The sequence below is a fragment of the Hypomesus nipponensis genome, chromosome 3, assembly GCF_054491055.1.
Source record: "Hypomesus nipponensis isolate SF chromosome 3, ASM5449105v1, whole genome shotgun sequence".
NCBI classification, from domain to species: Eukaryota; Metazoa; Chordata; class Actinopteri; order Osmeriformes; family Osmeridae; genus Hypomesus; species Hypomesus nipponensis.
The window spans coordinates 16,214,250-16,228,225 of NC_140363.1; the positions used below are offsets into that span (position 1 = coordinate 16,214,250).

General features: G+C 50.2%; 1 protein-coding gene across 4 annotated transcripts in view; it reads left to right on the forward strand.

Moving 5' to 3' along the window:
* daam1a (dishevelled associated activator of morphogenesis 1a) overlaps positions 1-13,976 on the forward strand; it is a 35,409-nt gene that overhangs the window by 2,818 nt on the left and 18,615 nt on the right. For 3 of the 4 annotated variants that reach the window (XM_084679856.1, XM_084679874.1, XM_084679883.1), the window contains exon 2: positions 10,770-11,028. In XM_084679856.1, the coding sequence (XP_084535982.1) occupies positions 10,843-11,028 (186 nt within the window). In that variant the 5' untranslated portion in view covers positions 10,770-10,842. Of the gene's footprint in view, positions 1-10,590; positions 10,642-10,769; positions 11,029-13,976 lie in introns of those variants that run through there. The other variant, XM_084679864.1, reaches the window with a different exon arrangement.

The window sequence follows — 13,976 nt, forward strand, 5'->3', positions numbered from 1 at the left end:
AGTGGGTCGAGACTTAATGTGTCTGACATGGGTTAAACCCTGGTTCTTCAGCTGCACTGATGTATGGGTGACTGTTATGATCCTATCAGTGACTGTCCATTCTGAGATCTGTTTAGTCAAGAAGTTTCCTCTGGTTCTCCAATGGAGCGCTACAGCATCGCAAACGATCTCCTGTATGAGCAGATTCCTTGGAAAACATGTTTTCATATTCATTGAGATGTTTTTGGCTGCGATTTATCACATATTTATTTAGCTGTCCAAGTTCACATTTCAGCAGTATTAGCTTGCATTTGAGTGTGTTAGCTTGGTTTTTAGCTTAACTAATGTGGAACAGACAGTTAGCCAGTGAGTTTACAGTTGGTGCACTTTGTAAGCAGACTCTGAAATGCAAGTAATAACATTTACCCTAATTGGTTAGTCGAGGAAAAAAAAAACAAGCAGCTCACTGAGATTTAGTTTAGTGTCATACAGAGCAGTTTTAACTAACACACACGCACACTTAGAAACAAACAAACAAACAAACAAACAAACAAATGCTTTCAGACTCTTTCCACTGTGTTCTTGTATTATTACTAATGCAGATCTCAGCTCAAGAGCCTTCATACATTAAGCGGGGAGAAATAACTGTTAGGAAATACTCTCAAACCCATAAAATACTGTCTGATTCTCTATCAATTTTTAATGGCGGGTGTTATGAAATGCTGATGTAGAAACCTGGAAGAGCAGCAACAGCAGGGTGAGCTTGGTTCCTGATCTGAGCCCCATGTTGCACCATTACACTCCCTAACAATGCTGCCCTCATCCAGCCTCTAAGCCAGCCATGCTCCAGCTATCTGATCCCTGAGCCGGGAAGGGAGCCGAGCGCAGGCTTACTGAGGGCCAGGAGGGAAACTGGGGGCCTACAGAGCCCCAATGGCCTCCATTCCCACGGTGCTCGGCATCAATAGGTTTTTCTCATTGCGACATGTTTGTTAAAGAGCCCTGGTGACATTCCTCTCTGAATCTGATTGGGGCAGGAAAGGTTTGTCAGCGACATTCCCAAAAGACTGTCGCATACACATAAACAAACAGATACTTAATAGGTATGTTGTGTCATGGTGGCAAAGTGATGGATACCTAGCTGGTATGTAGTTAAGCTAGATATCACAGTGTTTCAGCAGTGATGTGTCAGTTGCAGGCATGACGAGCCTTCAACAATGACAAGAGTCAGAATGTAGCAGCTTGAAGAAACCAAACACCAGTAGCAAAGCATGTGCCATTAAAGTGTCACGTCTGGTGGATTTCAATCCAAAGAAAAGCCTCCCTTTTGCCTGCATGGTCTCAGCGACATGGTTATCAGCCAAGCCAGACACAACCACAGCCGTGTGGGCTCCCTGTTTGTGGTTGACCCCGTGGTTGTTTGGGGAGGGGTGGGGGGGGGGGGTGCTGTGTGGGTGTGCTTGGCAGAGTGATGCGTCACACCTGTGATAGACCACCTGTTCAGACTCGCCGAAGGCCAAACTCCACACTTGCTATAGTGGAGATCATGTTTACCTAAACAGAGATACATGATCCCACCGCGCTGGAATGTCTGGGAGATGAGCATGCATAAAACATCCACACAATACCTGATCTACGCACACAAACATCAGCAAAATACAACCCCCCCCCCCCCCATACGTAGGTTAAGCATTCAACACAAGCACTACCTGATATACTGTGCTGATCTGAAGTGAATTAGCTTTTGAATAATTGTCTTGGGATTTCCCAGGTACTATTTCGTTGAGGCTGGATGTCAGCAATATGAAGAGGGGTTATCAGGTGATTTCAAGAGATCGGAACCCCTTTCTCCCCCCTCCCCCCTCTCCCCCTCTCTCCCCCTCTCCCCCTCTCTCCCCCTCTCCCCCTCTCTCCCCCTCCCTCATCCATGCAAAGAAGAGCCTCGGTTCTTTCTCTTAAAAACGTCCACGACAGTTCTATCTCTCTACTTAGCAACAATCAGACTAAACAAACCAGCAGTGGATGCTGGGTATTATCCGGGCGAAGGTCGGTTGCTGTGTTGTTGTTGACACAGTGGACTAGGAGGCTGAACCCTCCACCACCAGACTCAGCTGGGGCACCTTCGACTGTTTCTCCAGCTCCTGCCTGCTTCACTGATCTGGTCTCTTAAACTGGGGTGAGCGATCATTGACTGATTGGCTCGCTGACAGCTGTCTTACAACCTGCCTGGGTTTCTCCTTTGTCTCCTGCCCTGCCTGGTTGGCTGGCGGGCTGGCAGGCTGGTTCACTCAGGCCTTATGTGTCCTCTGGGAAAACAGGTCTATCTAGCCTGCTGTGGTCGCCTTGCTAGTCAATGATTATTACTTTTTTAATATTCAGGCAGCTTTTCACCAGCGGGGAGAATGAGTGAGAGACTGGCATACTGAGTGAATCAAATATAATCTTCAAACTTGGGGGATCAAGCTGCACATCTGGTGGCTTGTTGGCCAGCCTGCCAGCTGCTGTCACACAAAGCTGCCTTCTGTATGTAAACTCTGTCTTATAAACACACTCTGCTGTCCTATTACCTTTACACAACACTTAGTAGCTATCTCTCTTTCCTTTTTTGTCTCTCCCTCTCCCTACCACTCTTTGTCTCTCTCTCTCTTTTCTCTTTATCACTCCCACTCTCTCTGTTTTTATCTCCACCATCTTTCTTTCTATCTTTCTGTCTCTTTCCCTCCCCCGCCCTCTCTTTCATTATTGTACTATCCCCCCTATCTCTCTTTCTCTCTGTCTCCCTTGATCTCTAGATCAGCCAGAAGAGACACAGGGTGTGGGCGGGGCTGAGCTCCTACTCCCTCCAATAGGAGGACAGAAACCGGAGAGGGGGGTGTTGCTAGTCGGTCCAGGGCTGTCGGTTAGCTGAGACAGCAGCAGTAGCTGCAGGAGCAGAATATGTGCGTGCGCGCGTGTGTGTCCAGGAGCGATTCTGGGAGGAGGTAGTATTATAAGCTTCCTGTAGGGCTGGGCTGGACCCCGCTGGGCTGTCTCTTCTATGTGTCGAGAAGATGTCGTGTCCAGGCTGAGGAAGTGTGGATGTGTGACTCAGTGTCCTGGAAAGGGCTGTATCTCTCTGGATCAGATTTAGTCTCACTCCTCCCTGTGGTCTGGCTGGTGGGACTGGACAAGGCAGGCCTAGAGTAGGTCTCCACAGCTGGGCTCAGTCTCCACGACGCACTGCTTCTGTCTGGACTGGACATGTAGTTGTTCAGTTGCTCAATCTGGATATATTGCTGTGGTCTACAAGGTAAGGCTGGCTTTCACCACTTCTTATGTAATGTCCTCCCTCACAGGCAAACCTTAACTTTGACCAGTTGTTGCAGGTAAACGGGGGTTTTGTTGCTCGTTTGTGGCTAGATTTTTGATTACGATCTGAGCTGGGGCTGTTTTCCCTGTCTGGAGGTGGGCTGGGGGGGGGGGGGGGGGCAGAAGGGTAAAGTATTACCAATCTCTGCATCTAGGTTGATGTGTGACTCAGGGGAAAAGGGAAAATATCAGTCATTTCTTCTCAGTGTGGCGAGAGCCAGACTTTGACACACACTCACCCTTTGAGTGTGGCCTGTCGTCTACAGAAAAACTATTATGAATGGAATGAGGCTCGCATGCATTTCTTCCCGGGGTGTGACAACACACGCGCACGCGCACACAGGGAGAGAGAGAGAGCGAGCAGGTCAAGTTGTTTATCTCATGTTTTACTGTTTTTAGCCAGGCTGGGTGCTAATGGTAGGTTAGCTTTCATGGCGGTTTTAGTGGTGTTGTCTGTGTGTTTAAGTTCAAGGAAGAAGAGGATTGTGTTCACCTCACAGTTCCAGTTATACACCGTGCTCCGGCCTCCGGGTGGAAGGCAGGGGATGCGGGGCTAACGGACAATGCCGGTATACCATGGGCTATGACGAACGTTATAAGTTAAATGGCGCCATTAGCTGGGTCAAGGCTTAGAGAGGTTAGTTAAACAGTGTTAGGAGCGAGGCTCAATCGTTATAGAAGGTAGAGCTAGCTTGCTAAACAGTGTTAGTAGCTAGACTATGTGCTTAGAAAGGCAGGCTAGTCTATTGTGTCAGTTGTAGCTAGGCTCATTGGTGAAATTGGCTAGCTAAGTTGTGTTGGGGAGTCACCACAAGGCTACTATGGTTAGTCGTGCATATATGATTTAGTGTAGTGTTGATGGTTTAGGTCGGTTATAAGTGCCGATGTACGAAGCATTCTGTGACATTGCTTGTATAAAGAGCCGCACAAATAAAACGTGATTTTAATTAGTGTTCATCACAGTTTGAATTGCAGTGTCATGTATCTCCGCCCTCCTTATCTCCATGGTGATCGCGGTTGCCTCGTCTGGTTACTGGCCCCTGGAGGTTCCCCTTGTCTGTGGGTGACACAGCTGGACGTGGGGAGCTGGTCTCTCTCTGGTGTCCATGGCGACCAGAAGGCTCCCTCATCCCTGTGGATTAGCCCATGTAATACAGAGCAGTGTGCTGGTGACTGCCCTGGCAACCAGGAGGGAGAGGGGGTGGGGTGCCTCGGCAACTGGGGTATGTGGGGGGGGGGGGTGGACTTGGGGTGGTATGAGAGTGTGGAAGGCTGAATTTGGGATCAGGTGGGTACTGATGGGAGTGTGTGTGTGTGTGTGTTTGTGAACCCTGCGAACCTGTTCTACAAGAGACTGCATTCTTCCGTGTCCCGACTCCCTGCTTCCGGCCTGACAGCCTGCCTGCCTGTCGGACCTTCAGGTTATCTGAGGAGAGAGACAAGACCCCTCCTCTGACCCACCCCAGCCCCCCCACCCCAGCCCCCCCCAGCCCCCCCACCCCCTGGGGGCCTGGGGCAGGAAGGTCGATCACCCTGTCAGCTCCTCTGACAGAGGTATTGATCTCCACCCTGCAGACCAGAGTCCTGTATGGACTGTCCTCTCGCTATCTTGCTTCCTGGTTCTGGTTTCAGGGTAGGTGGCTGGTCTGCTGCATCTCCTCCCTAATGGATTTGTGGTGGAAAACATCAGCCTGCTGCAGACTGCAGCGCTCCGGAGTCAGAGTAAGAGCGAGCTCGTGTTCAGTTTAGGTGTAGAGAAGTGGGACATGTGAATTAGTGACTTATCTCTCCCCACGGCATTCAGCAGGGAGGCCCAAAATAGTGCCCCCCCTCCTCCCTATCAAATCAATCCCAAATACTCTGAGCTAGCTACGTAGCCGTTTGACCTGGTTTATCTGCTCTCTGCTCTGGTAGCACCTCATATCTCCTGCCGCTGATCTATTTCTGTTGGTCTACTTCACTGACCTGTCCTCTTCGCCTCGCCTCTCTTCGCCTCTCCTCTCTTCTCCTCGCCTCTCCTCTCTTCTCCTCGCCTCTCCCAGTGGTTTCAACAGTAGGCCCGGCTCTCTCACTGCACCGGTCACACTCTCTCTTAATGTGAGCTGACAGGCTGGAGCTGCTGTTCTGTATTCTCCGTGGTCACACTGTGTGTGCGTGTGTGTTAGATAACCTTTCTGTACTGTAAGCGAGTTCTGAGCCTGGATGGGATTGAGTTATTGATCTGGTGGTGCATTGATTAGGTCCGGAGATGGGTTTACTATGTAAATAGCTGCCTGCCTGCTGGCCTACTGGCCTGCCTGCCTGCCTGCCTGCCTGCCTGCCTGCCTGCCTGCCTGCCTGCCTGCCTGCCTGCCTGCCTGCCCATCCATCTGTCTTGTCCATCTCCAGATCCTGTTGACCTGGTCCTGAGCACTGACCAGCCTTGCCCTGCCCACCTGGTCCACTCAATCAATCCAGCTGTCTATGTCTCTGCTCTCACAAGCTGTTCGATCATTGCTTATTGATTCGCTTAAAAGCCAAGCTCTAATAGGCTGGAGGCCGGGTGGTGTGGTGGACATGTGACTGGAAAAGCAAAAGAGAGAAAAGCAGGGATGAAGGGATGATTCCCTCAGCACTGTAGAGCAGCTACAGAGCCGACCAGACGTGACTGCTGCGAAGCGGCTTCCCGCCGCTTATCAGGACTCCAGGTTCTTCCAGGCTTCAAGCCACAGAAGGGTGCGTGTGTTCTAGATGACAGAGATCGACATGGTTGCTGGGGGGCTGTCACCAGGGGCTGGACTCTCTGAGGCCTGCTTTTTCTTCTTTCCTGTTCAGATCGTCATGGAAGAGCTTGGTTAGACACGGGGGAAGCTTGAGGCGGTGTGTGTGTGTGTGTGTGTGTGCATGTGGCGAGAGAGAGACGAAAGTGTGTCAACCCACCCTGTCTTTCCTGTTAACACGCTTCACATATTCCAACAATTATGGGATGCCCACCACCTCCCAATACAATGATGTCACCAGTTTGAAGATTGTCCAGTGCCGAATCATATATTCAGCCTCTGTACTATAACTGTACGCATAAACATATGACACACATGTCCACAATGTCCATTAGCCTTGGAGGTAGATATGTTAACAAGCAGTAGTCTGGCAGACAGGCGGCTGTTCCTACATACCTCCTCATCAACAGGACTGCATCCACAGGAGGTAATTACTGCTGTCTGCATCTCTCTCTCTCACACGCACACCCACACACCCACACACACTCGCACACACACACACACACACACTCAGCCTGTCAGCAGCTCTGAGGGCATGTCCTGTCCAACCCACAGATCACAGGACGAACAGCCGAGGACACAAACACAGCAAGCTGACATGCTTTAGACCATGACGGGCTGGTGTGATTAGGAGCCAGGTGATGATGTGTGTGTGTGTGGAGGTGGGGGAGGTGGGATGGGAGGTTGGCTCCTAACATTGTCAGCCTGATGCTTCTGGTGAATCTACTGCAGTGATTCTTAAGAGGAATAACAGTTATATTTGGCTAAATAATACAGCATCTCTATTCATAACCACTGTACACACAAACACACACACACACACACACACACACTATGCAGCATCTATATCTGGCTAGGGTGGTGCAGTGGTCTGTTAAGTACAGGATATGTGACATTTATTCAGCGATGACTCCATACTTGAACAGAACACACTGTCTCTGACAACTGAGCTGCTAACCAATCCTCTTTCTTCACTGTTGAAATGCTGACCAATCACTTCATCTACTGCCGAGCAGCTAACTAATCCGTTCATTCACTTCTCAACTAACCAGCCAATTGGCTTAATTCTTTTTTTTTTTTTTACTTCATCAGCTTCAGTTATTGTCTGGGAATGGCTGTCTTGTTTGTAACATTCTTCATCCTTCTAGCTGTTAACAGAATAGAGTATATAACAGGGTAGAACAATCTTCTCCAACAATCATCAGTAACTGACTGGTTTGAGAACAATAGCATAGAGAGACAGTAAGCAATCATCATTGTATGGTGTATGTGGATGAGAGTGCGTGCATGTTTGAGGAGTATGTTTTAGCTCTTGGAAAAGTGTGTGTGTGTGTGTGTGTGTGTGGTGTGTGTGTGCAGGATAAAGAGAGTGTTTCAGCTCAAGTTATCATCTCTGACATCTGGAGCCGATATGTTACAGACTTTCACACACACACACGCACTATACACACACACACACTTTACACACTAATGACTTGTGGATCATGGAAAGGATACAAGGTTCTTGTCTAGGATTATAGCTCTGTCATCTTGCTATGCTGTTGAAAGTGACATTCGTGTTAAGATCTGCTCACCAACTTTTGTACATATGTCCAGATCTGTCTAAATCAGAACCCAGATACGGTTCTAGTTCAGTCTGATGAAGACCAGACTAGATTTAGCAACCACCATCTTTTCCAAAATATGTCCTTATTTGCATATTATTGTGGAATGCGGAAATCTGCACGTTCCAGTCAAATCTCTGGGTGTCTACTTCCTGTGTTTATCTGTTTAGATTTTCTGAGCTGGTCGCATGTCTGGTGAAGACTTCTGGGTAACATGGACAGTCGTGGGCTAGTCTAATAGATCTGAACAAACCATGGAACTATAGATCCTAAGCAGGAAACTGGATGTTGTGGTGCCTGACTGTTCCTTCCTGTCGGTCTGATACTTGTTCCAGTCCTTCCTATAGGCTATATTAATGACCATGCCAGTACCAGTTATTCCTATTGGCTGTTGGTTCCAACCATATCTGGAGCATTCCTTCTTATAGGCTGCGTTCAAATGACCATGTCAGTACCGGTCATTCCTATTGGCTGTGCCTAAAGATGACAATATAATTCAACAGCTACCCTTTCTCTTCTGACAGCAGGAACATCAGCCAGTGTGGCTTTGTAGGAGTGTGTGGATTGACTGAGGAGGACACGGATGTGTATGTAGGTGTGTGTGTGTGTGTGTTTGCATCTGTGTGTGTGTGTGTGTATCTGTGTGTGCGTTTGCATACGTGTGTGTGTGTGTGTGTTCTATGAGCTGCCTCCACGCCCTGCCTGACTCACCGGGGCAGGACCAGCAGACGGGCCACAGCCTTACACAGGCATGTAGGCATCTTCATGTCCCAGCCCGAGGTGTTGTTCCTGGTTCATCATGTGGTGAGAAGGAGCGTGCATTTGAGATACAGACATGGATATAACTCATTGTGGTTATAAAAGATTTGAATGTGCAGCCTCAACATTGAAGATGTACTGGCTTACACACACGTACGTAATCTCCCTTACCCCAGCACACACTGTGCGTGTCTCTTGTTTCCTTGTTTGTATTTAGGAGGATATGAGGAAAGCGAAGGAGACAGGTAGAGCTGCCTCAGGAGTAGAGGAGGCAGGTAGAGCTGCCCCAGTAGTAGAGGAGGCAGGTAGAGCTGCCCCAGTAGTAGAGGAGGCAGGTAGAGCTGCCCCAGTAGTAGAGGAGGCAGGTAGAGCTGCCCCAGTAGTAAAGGAGGGAGGCAGAGCTGCCTCAGGAGTAGAGGAGGGAGGCAGAGCTGCCTCAGGAGTAGAGGAGGCAGGCAGAGCTGCCTTAGGAGTAGAGGAGGCAGGTAGAGCTGCCTCAGGAGTAGAGGAGGCAGGCAGAGCTGCCTCAGGAGTAGAGGAGGGAGGCAGAGCTGCCTCAGGAGTAGAGGAGGGAGGCAGAGCTGCCTCAGGAGTAGAGGAGGGAGGCAGAGCTGCCTCAGGAGTAGAGGAGGGAGGCAGAGCTGCCTCAGGAGTAGAGGAGGGAGGCAGAGCTGCCTCAGGAGTAGAGGAGGGAGGCAGAGCTGCCTCAGGAGTAGAGGAGGCAGGCAGAGCTGCCTCAGGAGTAGAGGAGGGAGGCAGAGCTGCCTCAGGAGTAGAGGAGGGAGGCAGAGCTGCCTCAGGAGTAGAGGAGGGAGGCAGAGCTGCCTTAGGAGTAGAGGAGGGAGGCAGAGCTGCCTCAGGAGTAGAGGAGGGAGGCAGAGCTGCCTCAGGAGTAGAGGAGGCAGTCTTACCATCACCATCGTGATCGCTGCAAGCTGCTCTTCGAAACGGACAATATTAAAACCACCACTTCCTCTGGAGATTTTTCAGTCGGATTCTTTGTTCCCTGCCTTTGATGTGCCGTCAGGGAGGAAATAAGGAGTGAGAGAGGAAGAGAGGGGGAGGTGGAGGGCAAGAAAGAGAAAAGGGAAAGGAAAATACTTCAGTGTCAAAGAATAGATTTGCATCAATTCCCTCTCTCCCACCTACCCTCCCTCCCTCCCTCCCTCCCTCACTCACTCACTCCCTCCCTCACTCACTCACTCAGTCCCTTCCTGCCTCCCTCCCTTCCTGCCTTCCTTCCTTCCTACCCTGTCTTATAGGGTACAGGGAGGCTGATTCAGGAAGCCATCCACCATTCAGCTTACACGTCCACTTGCCCGTCCTACTCTGCCAGTATACATCAGGGGCGGAAGGAGGTGCTGTGTGTGTGTGTTTGTGTGTGTGTGTGTGTATCTGGTGGGGGTTTGTGAACGGTAGCCAGACCCTGGCAGAGATAAAACAACATGTGTCTGAAAATAGAAGTAATTTAACATATATATTTATTTATTTTCGATTTAAGAGAAACTTATTTAACATGTTTCACTTTATTTCTTCTGTTGTATGTGTCTCTAAGTATGTGTGAAGAAGTGTCTTTTATGTCTCGCTACTGTACCATGACTGAAGACTGGTGGTTTCTTATACATCAGTTTTATCGTCTGTGGATGAGAGTAGAGTGAGTGTGTTGAGTGAGAGTGTTAACTGTTTGCTGTGTGTGTGTGTGTGTGCGCTCTGAGAAGAAGGTCACTTTGTTGGGTGTTTGGAAGACAGTTCAATGCTGCTGTGGCCTTGCTGTGTTGAGAACATTGAATTCTAAACACAAACACACAAACGTTAGGCATGCTGACAGACAAATCTACCTCTAAGTTAATCTTTCACCGAGTAAAAGTGAATAAAGCTCAAACAAACACCCCCCCCCCCCCCCCCCCCCCCCCACACACACACACACACACACACACTGGCCTCTGTCTGACCCATTACAGAATGCACTGTCTGGCACCGCAGATGACTGGGTTTTACCTTTCTGTGGTTGCTAAACACGCTCTCTGTGTCATTCCTCTTCTCTCTTCCTTTTCTGCCTCCCTCCTTGCTCTCCCATCTGTCTCTCCCTCTACTTCAGCTTGTCTAAAGAAACAGTGGGAGTTCACGTTGGAAGAATTGGGTACAATCTCCAAACTCTCCCTCACCTCACCATCACTGGTCTCTCCTCTCTGGTGCGATCGATCTTCTGAGAGAGCTGTGCTTTAGATGTGTCCATCTCTATGTAGTTATTGTGCTCGTAGACAAAGACAGACTTCAGTTTTCTTTAACTAACGGATCCCCTCCTCTTCCCCTCCCCCAGGTAGCCGCGGTAACCGACGGTAACGCTTCCTAGCCCGGCTTCCTGCCAGCTCCCGCTGCTGCCAGCCGTTGCCATGGCGCCCCGCAAGCGTGGCGGGCGGGGCTTGTCCTCCGTCATTTTCTGCTGCTTCAAAGGGAGCGACCACCCCGAGATCACGTACCGCCTCCGCCATGACAGCGGCTTCACCCTGCAGAGCCTGGAGCCCGCTCTGCCCATGCCGCCCTCCGAAGAACTGGACGCCATGTTCACTGAGCTGGTGGTACGTATCCCCCCCCCCCTCCTACCCTGTGTTGGTTTGAAAACACGGGACTGTTCGTTTTCCCTTGTCGAGTGTCTATATAGGTCCGCTCTCATGGGTTTGACCCAAATAAACACGGCTGGTGTCAAATGAACTAGTTGCTCTTGCTGTGTGGCCTTCTATATTGCTGACTGCTACACTGGCTTGCGGGTCTTTCTCTATGGCTGGACTACTTTAACAGTCAGCCATCTGGGATGTAGATAGTCTAATCACCAGCTCTTCAGGTATTAAACGGATGTAATCGCTAGTGGGAGGGATGTGGACAGGGGCCATGTTGGTTGTAGTTTTTTGCCAGGTTGCTTGGATGGCAGCCCTGTTGGTGGACAGCCAGGTGTGTGCTTTCTCCCCGCATACAGAAAGACAAACAGACGTTCGCACACACACACACACACACACATGCACGCATGTAGGAGTGGTTTCCCCAGTGTCAGCTCAGTCAGCGCTCCCTCATACGTAGAGCTGTGTGAAGCACATCAACAACACTTATATAATCAACTAACCTCCATTACCATATTCTCCAGTACACCATGTTATGGTATGAACATGTGGAGTAAAAGGGGGTAGAGATTAGGGGGAAGGGCTGGGAGGGTCCCTACTCTTGAGGAGAGACCGTGATTGGCTACTGGTTCTGGCTGGCTGGCTGTGTGGTTGTTTTTTCTAGCTAATGATCCATGAAAGAATCTGGCTGCTGACAGACAATAACAGCCCAACTCATTGAGCTCTGCAGACCCGCTCACTGCATGACTGGGATTGCCAGCGTGTGTGTGTCTCCGTGTCTGTACGCTCATGTATGTGTGTGTGAGCAGGCCCACCAGCGTGTGACTCGATTCAGTCCTGTCCCCCAACTCACTACCGCTACAGTTAGGCCCCTTGCGGGTCTGCACGCGCTCAGTAGAGTCCCTCTCGCCACCAGGCTGTGGCCTATCGGACGTCCTGTTGAGAACCAGCTGGTGTCTTTGTGTCCTGCCCGTGGAGCTGACAATGGGACTGGCCGAGATGTCAAACTAACTCTGTCAGACTAACTAGGGACCCTGCAGGAAACTCCACAGACCAGCACAACATGCTCTGGCCACAGCTAATGAGGAGCACAGCAGAGAGAGAAGAAGAAGAGAGAGAGACTGGGGAAAGGAGGAGGAGAAGAGAGAGATAGACTGGGGAAAGGAGGAGAAGAAGAGAGAGAGACTGGGGAAAGGACAAGAAGAAGAGAGATAGACTGGGGAAAGGAGGAGAAGAAGAGAGAGAGACTGGGGAAAGGACAAGAAGAAGAGAGATAGACTGGGGAAAGGAGGAGAAGAAGAGAGAGAGACTGGGGAAAGGAGGAGAAGAAGAGAGAGAGACTGGGGAAAGGAGGAGAAGAGACTAATTGCATAGTGACAGAGGGAGAGAGAAAGACGGGATATTGCATAGAGTAGGGCGAAATTGAGAGATGGAGGAGAATGGAGAGAGAGAGAGAGAGAGAGAGAGAAGGGTGAAATGGAAGAGAAACAAGGTCTAGAGGAGGGCTGATGGGAAAGAGAGTGTCTGGGCCCTGCAGTATCACTGCACCATGGAGAAGGCTCGGATCAAGCCAGAATACTGTGCAGGGAAGGGGGAGGAGAATCAAGCTCCGTAAAAAAAGACCCCTCGTTTTGCAGACTTTGCTTTTTAACAGTGAACCAAACAAAGGTGTTCCGGAATCAGAGGTGTGACTAGTGTGTGTCGTCCCGCCATACCAGCTCTCCTTTTCACACAGACGTCAATTCGGCTCTGTGACCACCTCTGCTGCTGGATTCATTCTGGTACAGCAACAATGACCCCCTCCTTCCGTGTCCAAACCTCCAATGCAGAGCTGCGAGGGGCATGAAGACAACTTTCCTGTCTTGGACAGGCTGTGTTAGGAGACAGGCTGTGTTAGAAGACAGGCTGTGTTTGAAGACAGGCTGTGTTAGGAGACAGGCTGTGTTAGAAGACAGGCTGTGTTAGGAGACAGGCTGCGTTTGAAGACAGGCTGTGTTAGGAGACAGGCTGTGTTAGGAGACAGGCTGTGTTAGAAGACAGGCTGTGTTAGGAGACAGGCTGTGTTAGAAGACAGGCTGTGTTAGGAGACAGGCTGTGTTAGAAGACAGGCTGCGTTTGAAGACAGGCTGCGTTAGAAGACAGGCTGCGTTAGAAGACAGGCTGCGTTAGAAGACAGGCTGCGTTTGAAGACAGGCTGTGTTAGAAGACAGGCTGTGTTAGAAGACAGGCTGTGTTAGGAGACAGGCTGTGTTAGAAGACAGGCTGCGTTTGAAGACAGGCTGCGTTAGAAGACAGGCTGCGTTAGGAGACAGGCTGCGTTAGGAGACAGGCTGCGTTAGAAGACAGGCTGCGTTAGAAGACAGGCTGCGTTAGAAGACAGGCTGCGTTAGAAGACAGGCTGTGTTAGGAGACAGGCTGTGTTAGAAGACAGGCTGTGTTAGAAGACAGGCTGCGTTAGAAGACAGGCTGCGTTAGAAGACAGGCTGTGTTAGGAGACAGGCTGTGTTAGGAGACAGGCTGTGTTAGAAGACAGGCTGTGTTAGAAGACAGGCTGTGTTAGAAGACAGGCTGTGTTAGGAGACAGGCTGTGTTAGAAGACAGGCTGCGTTTGAAGACAGGCTGCGTTTGAAGACAGGCTGCGTTAGGAGACAGGCTGCGTTAGGAGACAGGCTGCGTTAGGAGACAGGCTGCGTTAGGAGACAGGCTGTGTTAGAAGACAGGCTGCGTTAGAAGACAGGCTGCGTTAGAAGACAGGCTGCGTTAGAAGACAGGCTGCGTTAGAAGACAGGCTGCGTTAGAAGACAGGCTGTGTTAGAAGACAGGCTGCGTTAGGAGACAGGCTGTGTTAGGAGACAGGCTGTGTTAGGAGACAGGCTGTGTTAGAAGACAGGCTGCGTTAGGAGACAGGCTGC